This window comes from Microcebus murinus, chromosome 18 (assembly GCF_040939455.1).
Source record: "Microcebus murinus isolate Inina chromosome 18, M.murinus_Inina_mat1.0, whole genome shotgun sequence".
Classification (NCBI taxonomy): domain Eukaryota; kingdom Metazoa; phylum Chordata; class Mammalia; order Primates; family Cheirogaleidae; genus Microcebus; species Microcebus murinus.
Window position 1 is genome coordinate 19,513,333 of NC_134121.1, and position 15,318 is coordinate 19,528,650.

General features: G+C 53.7%; 2 protein-coding genes and 1 long non-coding RNA gene across 7 annotated transcripts in view; 1 reads left to right on the top strand and 2 right to left on the bottom strand.

Annotated features, from left to right (window-relative positions):
• The window catches only part of SERPINF1 (serpin family F member 1), a 351,983-nt gene that overhangs the window by 130,740 nt on the left and 205,925 nt on the right, over positions 1 to 15,318 (bottom strand). The window lies entirely within an intron of this gene.
• Positions 1,036 to 15,318, top strand: part of SLC43A2 (solute carrier family 43 member 2) — a 42,645-nt gene continuing 28,362 nt past the window's right edge. The window contains exons 1-5 of one of the 3 annotated variants that reach the window (XM_075994262.1): positions 1,036 to 1,169; positions 2,389 to 2,591; positions 10,903 to 11,110; positions 12,948 to 13,003; positions 13,935 to 14,011. In XM_075994262.1, coding sequence (XP_075850377.1) covers positions 2,432 to 2,591; positions 10,903 to 11,110; positions 12,948 to 13,003; positions 13,935 to 14,011 — 501 coding nt within the window. In that variant the 5' untranslated portion in view covers positions 1,036 to 1,169; positions 2,389 to 2,431. Of the gene's footprint in view, positions 1,170 to 1,419; positions 1,504 to 1,876; positions 1,990 to 2,388; positions 2,592 to 10,902; positions 11,111 to 12,947; positions 13,004 to 13,934; positions 14,012 to 15,318 lie in introns of those variants that run through there. The other 2 variants (XM_012740787.3, XM_075994261.1) reach the window with 2 other exon arrangements.
• On the bottom strand, positions 9,266 to 14,918 carry LOC142861926 (uncharacterized). Its single transcript, XR_012913041.1, has 3 exons — positions 14,831 to 14,918; positions 14,448 to 14,610; positions 9,266 to 9,497 (listed from the first exon to the last, which is right to left on the bottom strand). It is a non-coding gene; the product is annotated as an uncharacterized LOC142861926 (long non-coding RNA).

Sequence of the window (15,318 nt, forward strand, 5' to 3'; positions counted from 1 at the left end):
GTGGGGAAGGACCGGAGATTTTGTCAGGTGGCAGTGGAAACCTTGTGAGTGCGCATTCTGCAGAGTGGGGTCCTGGATAGGTAACCAGCTGACACTCCCCAAGCTTACTCCCAGGTACTGTCTGGGAGAAGGTGCCCTCGCCAGGTGGCCAGCGGCGGGTTCACAGCGGTAGGGGGCGCACTCGGACTGGGGGAGGTGGAGTAGGAGCCTGCTGGGACTTCCACAGCCCTGGGGTGTGAAGCCAGCTCCCTCCCCGCGCGTGCCAGGGAGACCAAGCCGAATCTGGGGGAGACCAAGGGTCTTCCGAAGTCGGGCTAGTGCCTCGGTTGGAGGAGACACACCCGGGCAACTGAACATTCAGAGCCCAGGCTTCATCCCCCTGCCCTGGCTGTTCCTTGGGGCAGGTCCAGCTTGACTGATAGATCGGGAGCCGGGGAGCCCGGAGCCCTCTGGGACCCTCGAGCTCTCCCGGAAGCCACACTTGTGCTCGCAGCTTGTCGTTGCCCACGGCGACAGCCTGCAGAGAGGGCCCTTACCTGAAAGCAACGTCCGGGAACAGGGTGGGCAGGGGTCGGGGTGGCTCAGGGGAACGGGTAGGTGGGGTGGCCAACCCGGGCAGGGAGCACTAAGACGACCGGTCGGGTTGGGGGTCCCCAAGGGGACCGAGGAGAGGGGGGACGGGGATGAAGAGATCGGAGTCTGGATGGGGGACCAGAGGAAACACCATCCTAGGACGGGACAGACAAGCCCCAAACTCCCGCCTGCAGATCTCTAAGGGACACCTTCCAGCGACCGGGCGGATGGCATCTAGCAGAGGGGACGAGGTCGGCGAGTCGGGAGAGCAGGCAAGCGGCACACCACGCCGGAACACGGACCCGGGGTCGGAGATGGGCAGACTGTGCCTGGGAGGGGGCACTGAGGGCGCGAGCGCGCGGAAGAACCAGAACACAAAGCGGGTGGCTGCGCGGGGAGGAGGCGACGGGGGCTTCGAGAGTAGAACGACCCGACCCACGCGAGGCCAGAGCATCCGGGCGTGGCGCCCAGGGCGGAGGGGAAGTTAGGACTACGCAGAGGGCCGCAGGACAGCCGAGGAGGGTGCGCTAGCGGGGCCGGCGTGCATCCGCGGAGGTCCAGAGGGCCCGGAACGCCAAGCCAGAGACCAGCCCAGGGTCAGGGCTCCGGCGTGGGGCTCCGGAGGGGCAACGGGGCAATGTCCCCGGGGGTTCCCAGCCTTCCCGCTTAAGGCAGCAGAGCCGCGGCACAGCCCGCAGCTGTCCCCGGGCCCCCCCATCCCTCTTGTTTGTCTCCGAGTCCGGCCGGAACCGGCTTCTGCTCGCTTCGGGGCGGGCGGGCGTCTGCTGATTGGTCGGCGCCTGTTTCCAGCCCCGACCCAGCCAATCAGCGGGCGCCAGTGTTTTCATCTTGGGGTCGGAATAAAAGGGCTGGAATAAAAGGGGGCAGAAAAGACGCCGGGCGGGCCCGATACACACCAGTAGGAGCCGGGTGAGCTGGACCCCGGGGATCGGCCGGGCCGAGGGCGCTGGGGGCAGGCGCTGCGCGAGAAGGGGCGTAGGGAGAAAATGCGTGCATAAAAGAGGAAAGAGACTGGGCGGATGAGGAGCCGCCTGCGAAGAGATGACGAATAGAGGCGGGAGCTGGGGGATGGAGGGACGGGGTCTGCTTCCATGGAAACGGGCTAATTGCCGAGGTAACGGCCTGGCATGGGGGTCGCACGGCCAGCTCGCGCCGCCGGTTTGAACCGGCTTCGCCTCTCCCATGCCGGGTTCGCGTGGCCGCAGCGCCTAGCGACCTAAAGTGTGGCCAATTGCGCCGCAGTTCCTGTGCCGTCAGGCCAATGAGCGGGCCGTGGGCGGGCCGTGCCGGAGCTCGGTGCGCCGATCTCGTGGTTGAAGGAACCAGCTCTGGGGAAGGGTCTGGAGTGCGGGCGGGAGGGCGCCTGTCAGGGTCCCTGGGAGTGGCAGCCCTCAGGTATGTCCCTGCCCAGGTAGCCGGGCCGCAAGCTGCTCCCCCTTACGGCCTCCAAGCTGTGTCAGTCCTGCTGGCGGCCAGGACTAGTTCCACATCCCTGAGCATGCGTTACTCCCTTGCTGCTTCCGTGCCTCAGTTTACCTCAGATTGAGCTGAGGGAGAAGTCTCCCTGTCTGGCCAGAGCAGCTCAATCGTCACGGGGGGCGGGCAACCGTGCGAGCCAGCGGCGGGTTCGAGGGTGGCCCAGGTTCCGGGCAGGGCTGGGGTTTGCTTCCTTCGCGGTGCGCACCTACAGCCGGAGCCTCGGAGGGGTGACAGGTTCCGCGCCCTGCGGCAGCAGCCAGGGGCGGCCTCGCGAGCTGGGCAGGGCCAGACGCTGACGCCGAGCTCTGTGCGCAGGTGGCTGCAGAGCCGAAGCCGGGCCGCCGCGCCGCGCTGCACCATGGCGCCCACCCTGGCCACTGCCCATCGGCGCCGCTGGTGGATGGCCTGCACGGCGGTGGTGGAAAACCTCCTCTTCTCGGCAGTCCTCCTGGGCTGGGGCTCGCTGCTCATCATGCTCAAGTCGGAGGGCTTTTACTCCTACCTGTGTACTGAGCCAGGTGAGATAGGCGCCTCGGGCTGAGTAGGGGGGTGGTTTCCGGAGTCGGGGCTTCGGGAGGGGGCCGGATGGGGGCGAAGACCCAGCAAGCAATGCCACCTCACTGCACAGCGCCTCCCAGGCACCAAAAGGCCCATTTGCTCCTCATCATTGTCATGTTTTGTGAATGAAGAGATTGAGGCTCAGACTGATCTTCCGTCTTGCGCAAGACCACAACACAGCTGGGGCCTGAGATAAACCCAGAACCCCACCCCAAGTCCAGGGTGTTCTTTCCACCCAGGAACGTTGCCCGACTCCTCTCCTCCCAGTGCCTGGAACACAGCTTCGTGGCTTGCCTTGCAGTAAACATGTTGCTCTCTGATGCTAAGAAAGAGGAACTCCTGATTCAGAGGCTGGGGTGCAGCAAGACAGAGGAAGTGACTTTGCCTCCACCCCAAGGAGGATTCATCTAGAATCTAGACATTTTTTTAGACAGGCCATGACAGAGTCTCCTAAGGGCTTCCTGGATACAGTTTCTTGTCTATTTTTGCTGCTTTATAATTCTCCAAATGCCATTTCCTCCCATGGGCTGTCAGAACATCTCAGCGGCCTTCAACCCCATGGAAAGGAAGGAGTAGGGGAGAAGGGGGCATTTATGGAAAGGTCTGTTCCCTTCTCTTTGCCATACCATTGGTGTTGAGACAGAAGATGCTTGTCTATGTGAAATCTGCCCGCCCCTTCCCACTTCCCTCCCCTTTTGAGGGCCCTGATTGCTGCAGGTTAGTAGGTTTAGCTCAACAGTAGGGCCAAAGCGACTGCCAGCCTCTACCCTCCAACCCTTCTTCTTAGGCAACCTTGATAGGAACTGTTTCCCTCTGCCCTCTCCCTCCCTGCCCCAGCAGTAACCTCATAATAATTGAACTCACATCATCTCTCTCTCTGGTGCTTAGTCTCTTTAGGTAGAGATAGCCCAGGTTTGACTCCCTGAGTCACCACTAGCATGGCTTTTCTTTCTAGAGTTGTTACTCTGTAGAAAGAGAAAGCTTTGGACCAACTTGTGCTGTCTGTGACCCTGTGTAGAAGCCTCCCTGTTTGTCTTCTCTGATGTGCTTAGGAGATTCCTGAGTGTCCCAGTCTCTAGGGAGGCTTAGCTGGAGAGCAAGAGAAAGGGAGGGAATTCAGAAGCCGCCTGGGAGAGGGCAGAAAGTATATCATTTATAACCAACCTTTAGCCTTTAGCCACTTGAAAATATTTCCTAATAGCCTAAGGGTTCTTGGCAGGCTTTTCCCCACATCAGCAAGAAATCCTGGGAGATGGGAAGAGTCAGACCTTGTTCCCTGAACAAGCTTTCTGCTTTGCCCAAGAGATGCTAGGAGATTAATGACTCTTCTGGAAGGAACAGGTTAGGGTGTTTGGCTTTTTCTCTCCTTTTGTATCTCCTCCCTTTTAGATCATGCCCCTTCCTGCTTGCTTCCCTGACCGGTGCCTCCAGGCTGCACAGAGGGTTTGAAAAACAGACAAAAACCACCATCCTCAGACAACGCTGTTAGTATCTCATCCCGACCAGAGAGGACTGTTATGTGGTCAGATTTTTTTTTTTTGACCCACTGTGGTGTCAGGAAGTTCATATTCTAGGGTTCTCCCCACCCCACCCAGATTGTCCACTGATTTAATTTATTTTATGGTATTCAGTAGCATTGGGGCTAGTCACTTTATTCTTGCCTCAACCTTGGCTTCTTCCTTTGCTTAAGTGGGAGGAGTCCCAGAGATTGTGCCAACGTGGTGCTGAGTTGGTGTTTAAGCCCTTGGGAGACTTGACAGGTCACCAAAGTGAAGGTGAGGGGTCAGGATTATGAGTTGAACATCAACTTCTTATCCTGTGCCTTTGCTCCTGCCTCTGATTTTGGCTTTTCCAATCATCTGGGAAACCCGCTGACCCAGCGTCCTCACAGAAAGGCCAGCTGGTTCCACACATTTTATCTCTCTGACCTTCTTGCTCCTTGCTTCTTGGAGGACACATAACCTGTTGACTTTCGGGGCCAGAAATCTCCACTCCCCCTGTCCGGGAGTGCCTGGCAAAGTCAGGGTCAAGGTTTCTGCTTAGGCCTACAAACATTTTCAAACTTGGTGGATGGCTGAATTGCGGAGAAGCAGTTATGCCATTTATTGAATTTATTGAATTAGACTTGTGAAAAGCTGAGCAGTCTACAGCTGATTGAGATGCAGATTTGTGAGCACTCTGTTGCTTTTGGGACTGATGCTGTAGTTTGTTGTCTAAAGAAAATTCGCCTGAACCTGTGGAAAGCTTCTCAGGACTCTTTCTCAAGATTCCAGCCAGACTCTGGCCAGACACAGTGTTGGGTTCCAGCCTGGTGAGGTGGGAGAAGGAAAGGAACAGCCGGTTGCTCTGTTGCCCCTCGGTCTGCCTTGCCTTGCCCACTGGATGGGCGGAGAGATGAAAGGCTGGGGCCGGGAAGCTCGGGGCGGGCACTTTCGGACTTTGCACGATGTCCACCAGGTGTTGGCCACCGTATGCCTCCCTGGTTCCCTTGGCAAAGCTGTGTCCTTTTGGCCTCCAGATGGCCACTGTAACCACCCACACCTGACCTCTTTCTTCATCTTCTCTGCTGTCAGTGGCTCACTTCAACAAGGTCAGCACAGGGGGATGGGACTACTTGTGGATGCTTAATCTCCTCTTCGACACAACCTACACATTCAGTAAACATTGATTGGTGTGCAGAACAAACAAGTGGCTGCACTCAGACCTGTATAATTTCAAGTGGCAGTGGGGACTCCACAGAGAGTGGGGTGCCAGGAGTGAACAACACTGGGGATGTGGTTCTGGACAGGCCTCTCTGGGGTTTAGGCCAAAGCCTGGAGGGTGAGCAGGGGCGAGTCAGGAGAGGAGGGGCACTGCGAGGAGGAGAAGAGAGAAGGGGCTGGCTCAGCTGCGGGAGATGACTGGCGAGGTGGGGAGGGGCTGCAGCCTGCAGGGCCAGGAGGTCACTTAAAGAGACTGGATTTTATTCTCAAGGCAGGAAGAAGCCAAGGAGGCGGAGAAGGGTGATGCTCTGATGCATCTATTAGAGACTCTTATGAATTATTGAGGGCTTGTCACAAGCTGGGTGTTGGGTGGGGTGACAGCTATGAAGGTGCAATTCGACACGGCCTGTGCCCGAGGAGGCCACAGTGTAGCCATGAACATGAAGGCAGACCCCGGTTCTGTGCTCTTGACCACTGTGGTCACTCCACCTGTGGTGGCAGGAGTGTACCTCTCACCTGGCACAAAGCAGGGAGCTGGCCCCCAGGGTCCCTGAGAGGGCAGAGGAGCTGCCATCCCCTGAGCAAGCAGGGCCAGGCCTGGTCCCTACCAGGCTGGCAGGGCTGCCTATGTGGACAGGAGAGTTCCCTGCTGCTGCAGCGACCGCCCTTCTTTTGGTCTGTGCCATAGCCACAGGCCAGCGGTTGACATCTTTTAACATCCAACCTTTCCATATTATTGCTGTGAATATGGCTGTGTTGAATTTTTCCCCTCAGTTTATTTGGAATTAAAAAAAAAATGTAGCAAAGAGTAAGAGAGTCTAAAGGCTGGTGTAGACAGCCTCAGGATGTGTCTCAGAGAAGAGCTAGCGCCCTTGGCTGTCCCCACCAACCCAGCCTTCCTCCTTCTCATTTCGTGACCTAATTTCCCTCACACACATCCGTTGCACAACCCCCCCCCCAGTTTCTTGGTGTCTCATGAAGGTCCTGTCCAGCTTGGGTTGGCTTTCAGGGGCCTTGTGGGAGGGTCTTGGGGCAGTTGCATTCCCATGCCGATAATAAGGGCCACTTGGTGTTGCCCCTAACACTGTGTGACAGCCTTTTCCCTCTGAGACGTGACATGCATCTAACCACGTAGGTCAGTGTCAGCACACCCTGAAGCTTAAGAACAGCAGCTCCAGGGTCTGACAGTCAGGATTCAAGTCCAGCTTCCCCATGGATTGTCTATGAGACCTTTGGCAAATGACTTACCTGCTCTGACACTCCCCGTATCCTTGTGGGGAACATGGGGTAGAGGTAAGAGGGTGCTAAATGCCACAGGAAACAGAAAGCACTGAGCACAGTGGCCAGCACACACAGGCTCTCTGCAAACGGCAGCCACAGCTGCTGCTGCTGCTGCTGCGACCACAGCTAGGGGGCTAGGCCTGGTCAGCCCAGGACAGCCTCTGACTGTGTCCTGTCTCTTGTTTGCTCTGTGTCTGAGCCGACCTCTCACCTACATCTCCCCTGCTGGACTGAGATGCTGCTTCCTGTTGCCGGATAGACTAAGGATTTGAGAGAGACAGGAGATCCTGGGGCAGGGCCCATCAGCAGGGCTGTCCAGGGGCCTGTACCCTCAAGTGGGGGGACTGAGAGAGCAGGCTGTCAGAGATGGGGCTGCTCAGGAATTCACAGGGGACCTCAAGCTACTTGCCACCCGGCCCCCACAGGCATCATCCAGCCAGCTGTGCTGGAGGCTCCCCGTTCCTTTCATTTCCCTGGGGTGGGGGAGGCCCCTCTTTGACCTGGGGAGGCTTGGGGGAGCCCGAGTGGAGTCACAGCACCCTCTTTTCTCTCCCCTGCTTTCTCCGTAAAGATTTTTTTTTTTTTTTTTTTTGTTTACAAGTCTTCTGTAAGTGGGGCCGAACAGTGCAGGGCATTGTTCTCTCTTCCCTGGCCCTGGGTCTCCTCCGAAGCAGCCTTGTTCCTGTTCCCGGCACAGTCTGGCCACACCAGCTCCTTGCCTGTCTTCCTGGTTCACCTTCCCTGGCTGGGCTGGGCCACTCCGGCCGCCCACTGAGGAGGCATCTGTTTAATAAGCAGGTGCAGGTGGGAGCAGAGCCGGCTGGGCTGGGTGAGGGCTGAGTTCTGGGCCGGGAGCAGAACAGTACTTCCTGGCTGCTTATCTGTTTTTGTCTCTTACCTGGCCCATGGTGGCCCAGGTGGGAGCAGAGGGAGACGAGCAGCCTAGGTGTGACTGTGCTTGGGCATCTGCTGGGTCTGCGATCAGCGTGGGCTGTTTACTGCCAACAGAGCTTCTGGGCTCACCAAAGGTTTTGTTCCCTGCAGGAGCGAGGGAGATTCTCAAATTACTCCCTAAGCAGACAAGAGAAGCCACTCGATCCCCATCAACCCTCAGGCTCATCTGTTGCTGTACATCACTGCCTGGAGGAAGGAGGGCAGAGGGCCAGGTGGCCCCATTGGCAGGGATTTGTTTAAGGAAAGAAGGACTTAGCATGCCAGCTGAGGACTCTAGCCCACGAGCCAAGAGGCATGGGTACAATAGAGTCTGTGAAGGTGACTTAGGACAACCTAAGGCTAATTAGGTTGTCATTAGCTTAAATCTACATTGCGGTTCACCCCCACAATCCCCACAGAGAGGATAATGGGAGATCCACATGCGCAATAAGACTCAGGTCATGTAACTCCCAGCTGTCCATCAAAGTGGTTCCATGATGACATCTGAACCATGAGGAGGTTCCTATCTGGACACTAGAGAACAAGACCCAAACCACAACCAAGGTCTCTTATGCTATGACAAGGGGTCCAGTTGTCATCTCTGGCGTATATATCTTGCTCTGTAAACCCGTATCTTGATCTTGCTCTATAATTCTATCTTGCTCCCCCTTAATAAATTTCACTGTGCTTGCCTTAAAAAAAAAAAAAAAAAGGAAAGAAGGATGGTGGCCTAAAGTACAAAGTTACTGCTCCTATATGTAGTGGTTCCAGGTAAAAGATGGGAAGGACAGATACCCTTGCCTCTACCCTGACATCTCTCTTTGAGAGTCCCCTCCCCGCCCCGCCCCCCATCTAGTTATAGGGATGATCAGATCTCTAAACATGTAAGATGTTTCCACTCCTGTCCCCACTTCTAAAAAATTAGAGAGACTGCCTTGGGTACAAAGCCTTGGGATTTTATCTTCCGTCTCTCGATGAGAAGAGTCATGGATTTAGAGATGCAGCTGTGGTTCCTCTCTGCGGTGACTGGGGGGCGGGGTGTAGCTGGTGTCTCTATGCGAAGGCAGTGCCACCTCACTCACTCTGCTCCTCGCCCCCCTACAGCTCCCTGCTTGCAGCAGTGCCTGCAGCATCCCAAGCCCTGACTTATCCTGCATCCCCTAGTGTAGCAACTGGCTCCAGACCAGCATGGCCATGATCAGGTCACATGAGCCAGCCATCCTGGGCCCTGGAGTGCCCCCTCCACCTGTCCACTCTGTCGCATCTGGGCTGGTTTGCTCATATCTGCGTGTTGACCTAGAAATGGCCATTGCTGTGTGGAGACCCTGTTCCCCTCACTTCAGATCCAGTTCCTACTGTTACTGGCAGAGCTGACATCTGAAACCAGCACCAACCCAGGAAGCCACCCTGCCTTTTCCAGAAGCCACCCCACAGTGGATAAGCAGCTCAGGCCTGTGGGCTGGGGTCGTATGTGGGACAATTCTGAGCTGGATGCTAAGGGCACAGGCCATGTGTTTTGGCTGTCAGTGTGGCAGGGCCTCTTGGAAAACAGAGAAAGTGATGGAGGCAGGAATCTGGCTGGTTAGGTTTGTTTCTGTGGCTTCAGGTGGTTGACCTTGTGTCTATAATCTCCTTAAATCCCCTCTGTATTCAACTCAGTTCTGTATGTCCTACTGTCATTCCTCCCTCTTGATCCTTTCGGCCATTGTCATCAGCTTCCATTTTTTTTATTCATTCAGTAAAGAGCTACTGTGGGCCAGAACCTGGGTGAGATGCTGGGGACACAGAAGGGACTAGAGCACAGTCCCTGCCCTTCAGGTCTCACAGCCCGATGGGAGACGAGATGTGTCTTCACGCTGGCACACACATGGAAGATTGGGCTCCCAGTTCCTGTGCCCGGCTCTGCTGCCAGCTGGTTGTACCATTACTTCTATCTTAAACCTCCAACAACTGTAATAATAATAATAATAATAACTTTTAGCTATTATTTATTGAGTGGTTTCTATGACCTCTAGAATGTTATCTAGATTTTCTCATTTACCTTCCCCCAAATTCTAGGAGATGGATGTTATTATTACAGTTTCCCATTTTACAGATAAGGAAACTAAGATAGAGAGAGGTTATATGAGTTAGAAGTGGAGGAACCAAAATTGGAACCCAGCCGCCAGATCCCAGTCCCACACTCTCAGCCACTGTGCTCCCAGCAGGGTTCACTGGTCAGAGGTCAGCATATGGCATGATTCACCCCACAAGCATCATTTTCAGTGGCCTTGGGACAGCCCTGAGAGGCCTGAGCAAGCCTTTGCAGACCTCAGCTTTACAGCCCTGGCGCCAGAGGGCTGCAATTGGGAGGCAGGCAGTTATCTTGGAGGAAAGTATTTCTTGACTCTCCCAGTGTGACCTCGCATCTAATCAAAGTCTGCTGCTGTCTCTGCAGGATTAGTCAGCATCTCTTAACTAGCAGTCCCCGCAAGAAGAGTTCTCAGCCAGCCGCCTTGCCAGCCCTCCCTCCCCGCTCCCGCCCTCAGCTGCCGCAGCACTTTTCCCTCTCTGTTTGTGTTGTTTCAGTGCTGGGTGGACTTTGGAGGGAGCCCTTCAGGGTTGGGATTACAGCTCAGGTGTGGCCAACACACCAAGCTGGGAGGCTCAGCGCCCAGTGGGGTCTGAGTGTGGTCACGGGGGATGGTAACGCGATGAGCCCAGTGAGAAGAATAAGAAGGGTGCACCTCCATGTGTGAAAGCGAATAACTTTGGTTGATAAAAAAACCTTTCCAAAGAGGTTCTAAGACATAGTATATGTGGAAGGTGATGCTATGAAAATATCAGGGGGGCCGGGCACGGTGGCTCACACCTGTAATCCTACCATTCTGGGAGGCCGAGGCGGGAGGATTGCTCGAGGTCAGGAGTTCAAAACCAGCCTGAGCGAGACCTCGTCTCTACTAAAAATAGAAAGAAATTAATTGACCAACTAAAAATATGTATACAAAAAATTAGCCGGGCATGGTGGTGCATGCCTGTAGTCCCAGCTACTCGGGAGGCTGAGGCAGTAGGATCACTTGAGCCCAGGAGATTGAGGTTGCTGTGAGCTAGGCTGACGCCATGGCACTCACTCTAGCCTGGGCAACAAAGTGAGACTCTGTCTCAAAAAAAAAAAAAAAGAACCTCTGCATTTTTGCTCCAGGGGGCTTGAGCCAAATGGATGTCCCAGGCTGCTGTGGGGTGGCACAACACTCAAGGGGTCCAGAGACAGCCCTGGCATTCCCAATGGGGTGGCTCTGAATGTGCACCTGCTCCTCTGATTTTTGGGAATCTCTGCCATGACCCTGAGGTCAGGTTTCCCTCCCTTTCTACACAGAGAATGTCACCAATGGCACAATGTGGGACACGGCAGAGCCAGAGCACGAGGAGGTGAGCTGGATGAATGGCTGGCTCAGCTGCCAGGCCCAGGATGAGATGCTAAATTTGGCCTTCACTGTGGGCTCCTTTCTGCTCAGCGCCATCACCCTGCCCCTGGGCATCGTCATGGACAAGTACGGCCCGAGGAAGCTTAGGCTGCTGGGCAGGTCAGTGCGGTTCCATCAGGGGGTGGGCAGGTGGGCCCCGGGACGAGTTCCCTGCTGTCTAGAATCCTGGTACCTGCTATCAGCTTCCTAGATGCCTGTCCAGAGTGGGGTTCCTACCCCATCTGCCACCGAATCTGTAGTTACTGTGATCTGTGCAATGTGCCCGTACTGCATGGGAAAAGCACAGGTCTGACCCTAAGTTTACCTGGGAGGATCTGGAGTTGCTTGTTATTAAGAACACCGGTTTTGGCCTGGCGAGGTGGCTCACGCCTGTAATCCCAGCACTCTGGGAGGCTGAGGCGGGAGGATCGCTCGAGCTCAGGAGTTCGAGATCAACCTGAGCAAGAGTGAGACCCAGTCTCTACTAAAAAAAAAAAATTAGAAAGAAATTAGATGGACAACTAGATGGACACAACAAGATGTGTGTGTGTATATATATATATATATATATATATATATATATATATATATATTAGCCAAGCATGGTGGCACATGCCTGTAATCCCAGCTACTCAGGAGGCTGAGACAGTAGGATCACTTGAGCTCAGGAGTTTGAGGTTGCTGTGAGCTAGGCTGGCGCCATGACACTCTAGCCTGGGCAACAGAGTGAGACTCTGTCTCAAAAAAAAAAAACACTGGTTTCCAAAATCTGTTTGACCTTACATCTTCACTAGAAAAAAAGATTTTCAATATGTACCTCCAATATAAGCACATGGAATTGTAAATGATATATGTATATGCCATTTTTAATGTTTTATGTGCTTTTTGATACAAATGCAACAATATAAATGATAATGGATAAGATTAAAAATTACAACAAAGAAGTGTTAGGATATTGGCACCCTCATAAATTATCTTGTGCACCTCCCTAGGGTGCCAGGGTATGTGTCCCTGGTCTCATCTTGGCTGGTTGAGGTAGCTCACACTTATAATCCCAGCACTTTGGGAGGCCAATGTGGAAGGATCACTTGAACTCAGGAGTTCAAGACCAGCCTGAGCAAGAGCGAGACCTCGTCTCTACAAAGCATAAGAAAAATTAGCTGGGTGTGGTGGCACGTGCCTATAGTCCCAGCTACTCGGGAGGCTGAGGCTGGAGGATGGCTTGAGTCCAGGAGTTTGAGGCTGTAGTAAGCTATGATTGTGCCATTGCACTCCAGCCTGAGTGACAGAGCAAGACCCTGTCTCTTACAAATAAAGAACAAAAACCAAAACCTCTAGTCTGCCAAAGTGAGGGTCAGTTCCCCAAGCAGCTGGGTTTCTCAGGCCAGGGTCCTCCCCAGCCCAGTTCCCAATGGGAGTGGTCACCTGGCAGGGCAGTGGTTTGCAGTGAGTGAGACCTGTGCCTGTGAAGGGAGTGGGCGAAGGATCAGCTCCAGTTCACTCTGCAGAGCTGGTTCCCAGGACAGAGCCAAGTGGAGGGGATTTGGGAACAGCCACTCATTGCCCCCGTGCCCAGTGGGGTTCTGTCCATCCCTGGGTAAGGGCATAGGAACCTGAGGAAGCAGTGGTCCCCTTTCTCGCTTCAGAGCCTTGGCTATCTCTGGTCTGGGGGTAGGAGAGGGCAGTGCAGTGTGGTGTTTATAAGATCTGGCTTTGGAGCTTGAATTCCAGCTTAACCACTTACTAGGTAAAAGATCTTGGAGAAACTAGCTTTATTTTTATTTTTTTTTATGAGATTTATTTTTCTCATCAGTAATTTGGGGCCAATTATTCTCCTTAGACTTGTTAATTAAATGAAATAATGCATGTAAATGTTCTGAAAATGATAACAATATTAACAATAACAATGAGTGATGTAGGAGTAACAAGTAATGCGCTATTTCTGCTTGGTTTTTAGTGCCTGCTTTGCTGTTTCCTGCTTGCTAATTGCATATGGAGCAAGTAACCCAAACTGTGAGTTACACTTTTCCTCCGCCCTTTTATCAGGGGCTGGGGGGAGATTGCCCAGAGGTGCTCCCAGGCCCATCTGCTCTTGGATGCTATACGAGGCCTGGTGCTCGCTGTTCAAGTTAGAGGGGACACCTGGTAGGCCTTCACTCATTTCTTATTTGAAATGGATGGCTGGGTCAGAGAGCAACTGCCCCAGACAGAAGGCTGAGAGAAGCTCCCAGAGTGTGTGAAACTTTCATCGCCAAACTTTCATCGCCAAGTCAGTCCCTGATGGCCTCATTGATGCCAACCTGAGAGACGAGTTCAGGTGTGGTGGCTCATGGCTGTGATCCCAGCATTTTGGGAGGCCCAAGGTAGGGGGTTACTTGAGCCCAAGAGTTCAAGACTAACCTGGGCAACATAGTGAGACCCTGTCTGTTAAAAAAAATTAAAAAGAACCAGGCCAGCTGCAGGAGCCTGGGCGTGGTCCTCGATGTGTTGCAGAAGTTGTGAGCGGAGTCCTATCAAGGCAGCCCAGGCCAGTACTGTGAGGATGGATTAGAAGCCACCTGGTCCACCCAATGTGGAGCTGTTGCTTCATGGACTTTTAGAACAAACACCAAAATAAGACTTGAGTTTCCCCAAAATCTTAGGCAGGTTCATCTACTGATTTTTAGGAACCTGTATTTTTGGTTTCAGTGAAGCAATTTCTTTAGGCCTCTTGCTTGCTGCTAATGTTAATGGAGAAAGGAGGGTGGGTGTGCACCTTTTGCAAGGCCTAAGCTCTGTTAAATAGGCAAGCTCCCCAGGTGCCAAGCATTAGCCACCCTCGATGGCTTGTCATTCATTCAGCCTGACTTGCTGGGAGCCTGCACTATGGAGGCACTGGGCCCGGCCCTGGCCTCCCTGAAGCCCAGCTGTGGTTCCCACTTACCAGCTTTCTGTTTCCCTACAGCTCTCTCAGTTCTCATCTTCATCGCCCTGTCTCTGAATGGCTTTGGTGGGATGTGCATGACCTTTACCTCATTAACAGTAAGTATCAGTTTTTTTAAAGAAGATCTCTAATTCAGTCATCTGCTTGTGAATTTGGGGCAGTTTCCATTGGTTTCCATTTCCTTGCCTTCCATTTGCCGGCATGTGCCTGGACGTCCCAGGTGGCAGAGGGGCTGCCGGTGAAGCAGCCTGGCATAGAGCCAGTGGTCGCCTCCCAAGCTGGCAGGTCCTGTAGGCAGCAGGGCATGGCTCTCAGAGTGACCCAGTTCTTGCCTTCTGATCTGGGCTTTGGCGCTGAGGAAGCAGCTCAGTAGCCACGTGCCCAGGGAAGACAGCAGCACAGAGACAGAAAGCTGTCGCCCACTTCCTTTTTTTGTTTTTCATGGCAGCTGTCACCAGGGTCTCCGGGAGATTTGGTTAACAGCACAGTCTAAAAACAAAGCTCCCTTGGAATTGCCCCAGCCCAGACCGTTACCTTTGTCTACAACTGAATGGAAAACCGCCTCTCTTCTTGGTTTCCTAAATGCTGGAGTACAGACAGCCCTTCTGGGGAGGGAGATGTTTCCTCGCATACTGAGCCCCCCGTATCTGGAGCACCAGGACATCACAGAATGGGCTTCTTGTTGAGGTGGAGGAGGCTGAAGGAAGGTACAGGTTGAAAGAAAGAAAGTTAAAGGAACCCAAAAGTCTTCCCCTGAGGGAAGAAGGGAGGTCGGGCAAAGGTGCCATTCAGAGTTGGCCACTGGGACAATAGTAGAGTAGTAGGCTCTTCAGAGAGACTTCTATCCAGCAGGGAAATCTTGCCTGCCTCAGTTTACCTGTGAAAAAGGAAAAAAGTTTTAAAGACATAATACCTACCCTAACTACTTGCAGTGCAGTCTGGTTTCTCATTTCTCTTTCCACTAAGGAGTCAGGAGTTGCACTGTTGCAGGGAGTTGTTCAGCTTTGAGGGAGCTCTGGGGACTTCGAGTCCTCTTCTAAGGAGCTTGAGGAGGTGCTGGAATCCCCACAACCCCGCCTGTAGGCAGTGAGCCAGAGCCAGGCCTTGTGTCTTTTCTGTCACCTTTCCTGCACTTACCTTGTTAGCTTCGTCCTGGCGGAAAGGATTGACTGTCTGGATCTAGATCTATGGAAGTGGCACGTTCAGTGACATCTGCGTTAGGTGAGGAGAGCATGGCACAGGGTGGCATGTCTGGTATGCGCATGGGGTGGGTGTCCCACAGGGCATGGATGACACACACAGGTCTGGGAACCTCAGTTGCTTTGCTTGTGTCGGTGCCGAGGAGATTTCCTTTGTACTCTTCCGGGCGTTTTGATTTTGATTTTTTTTAACCAGGTAGATTTAA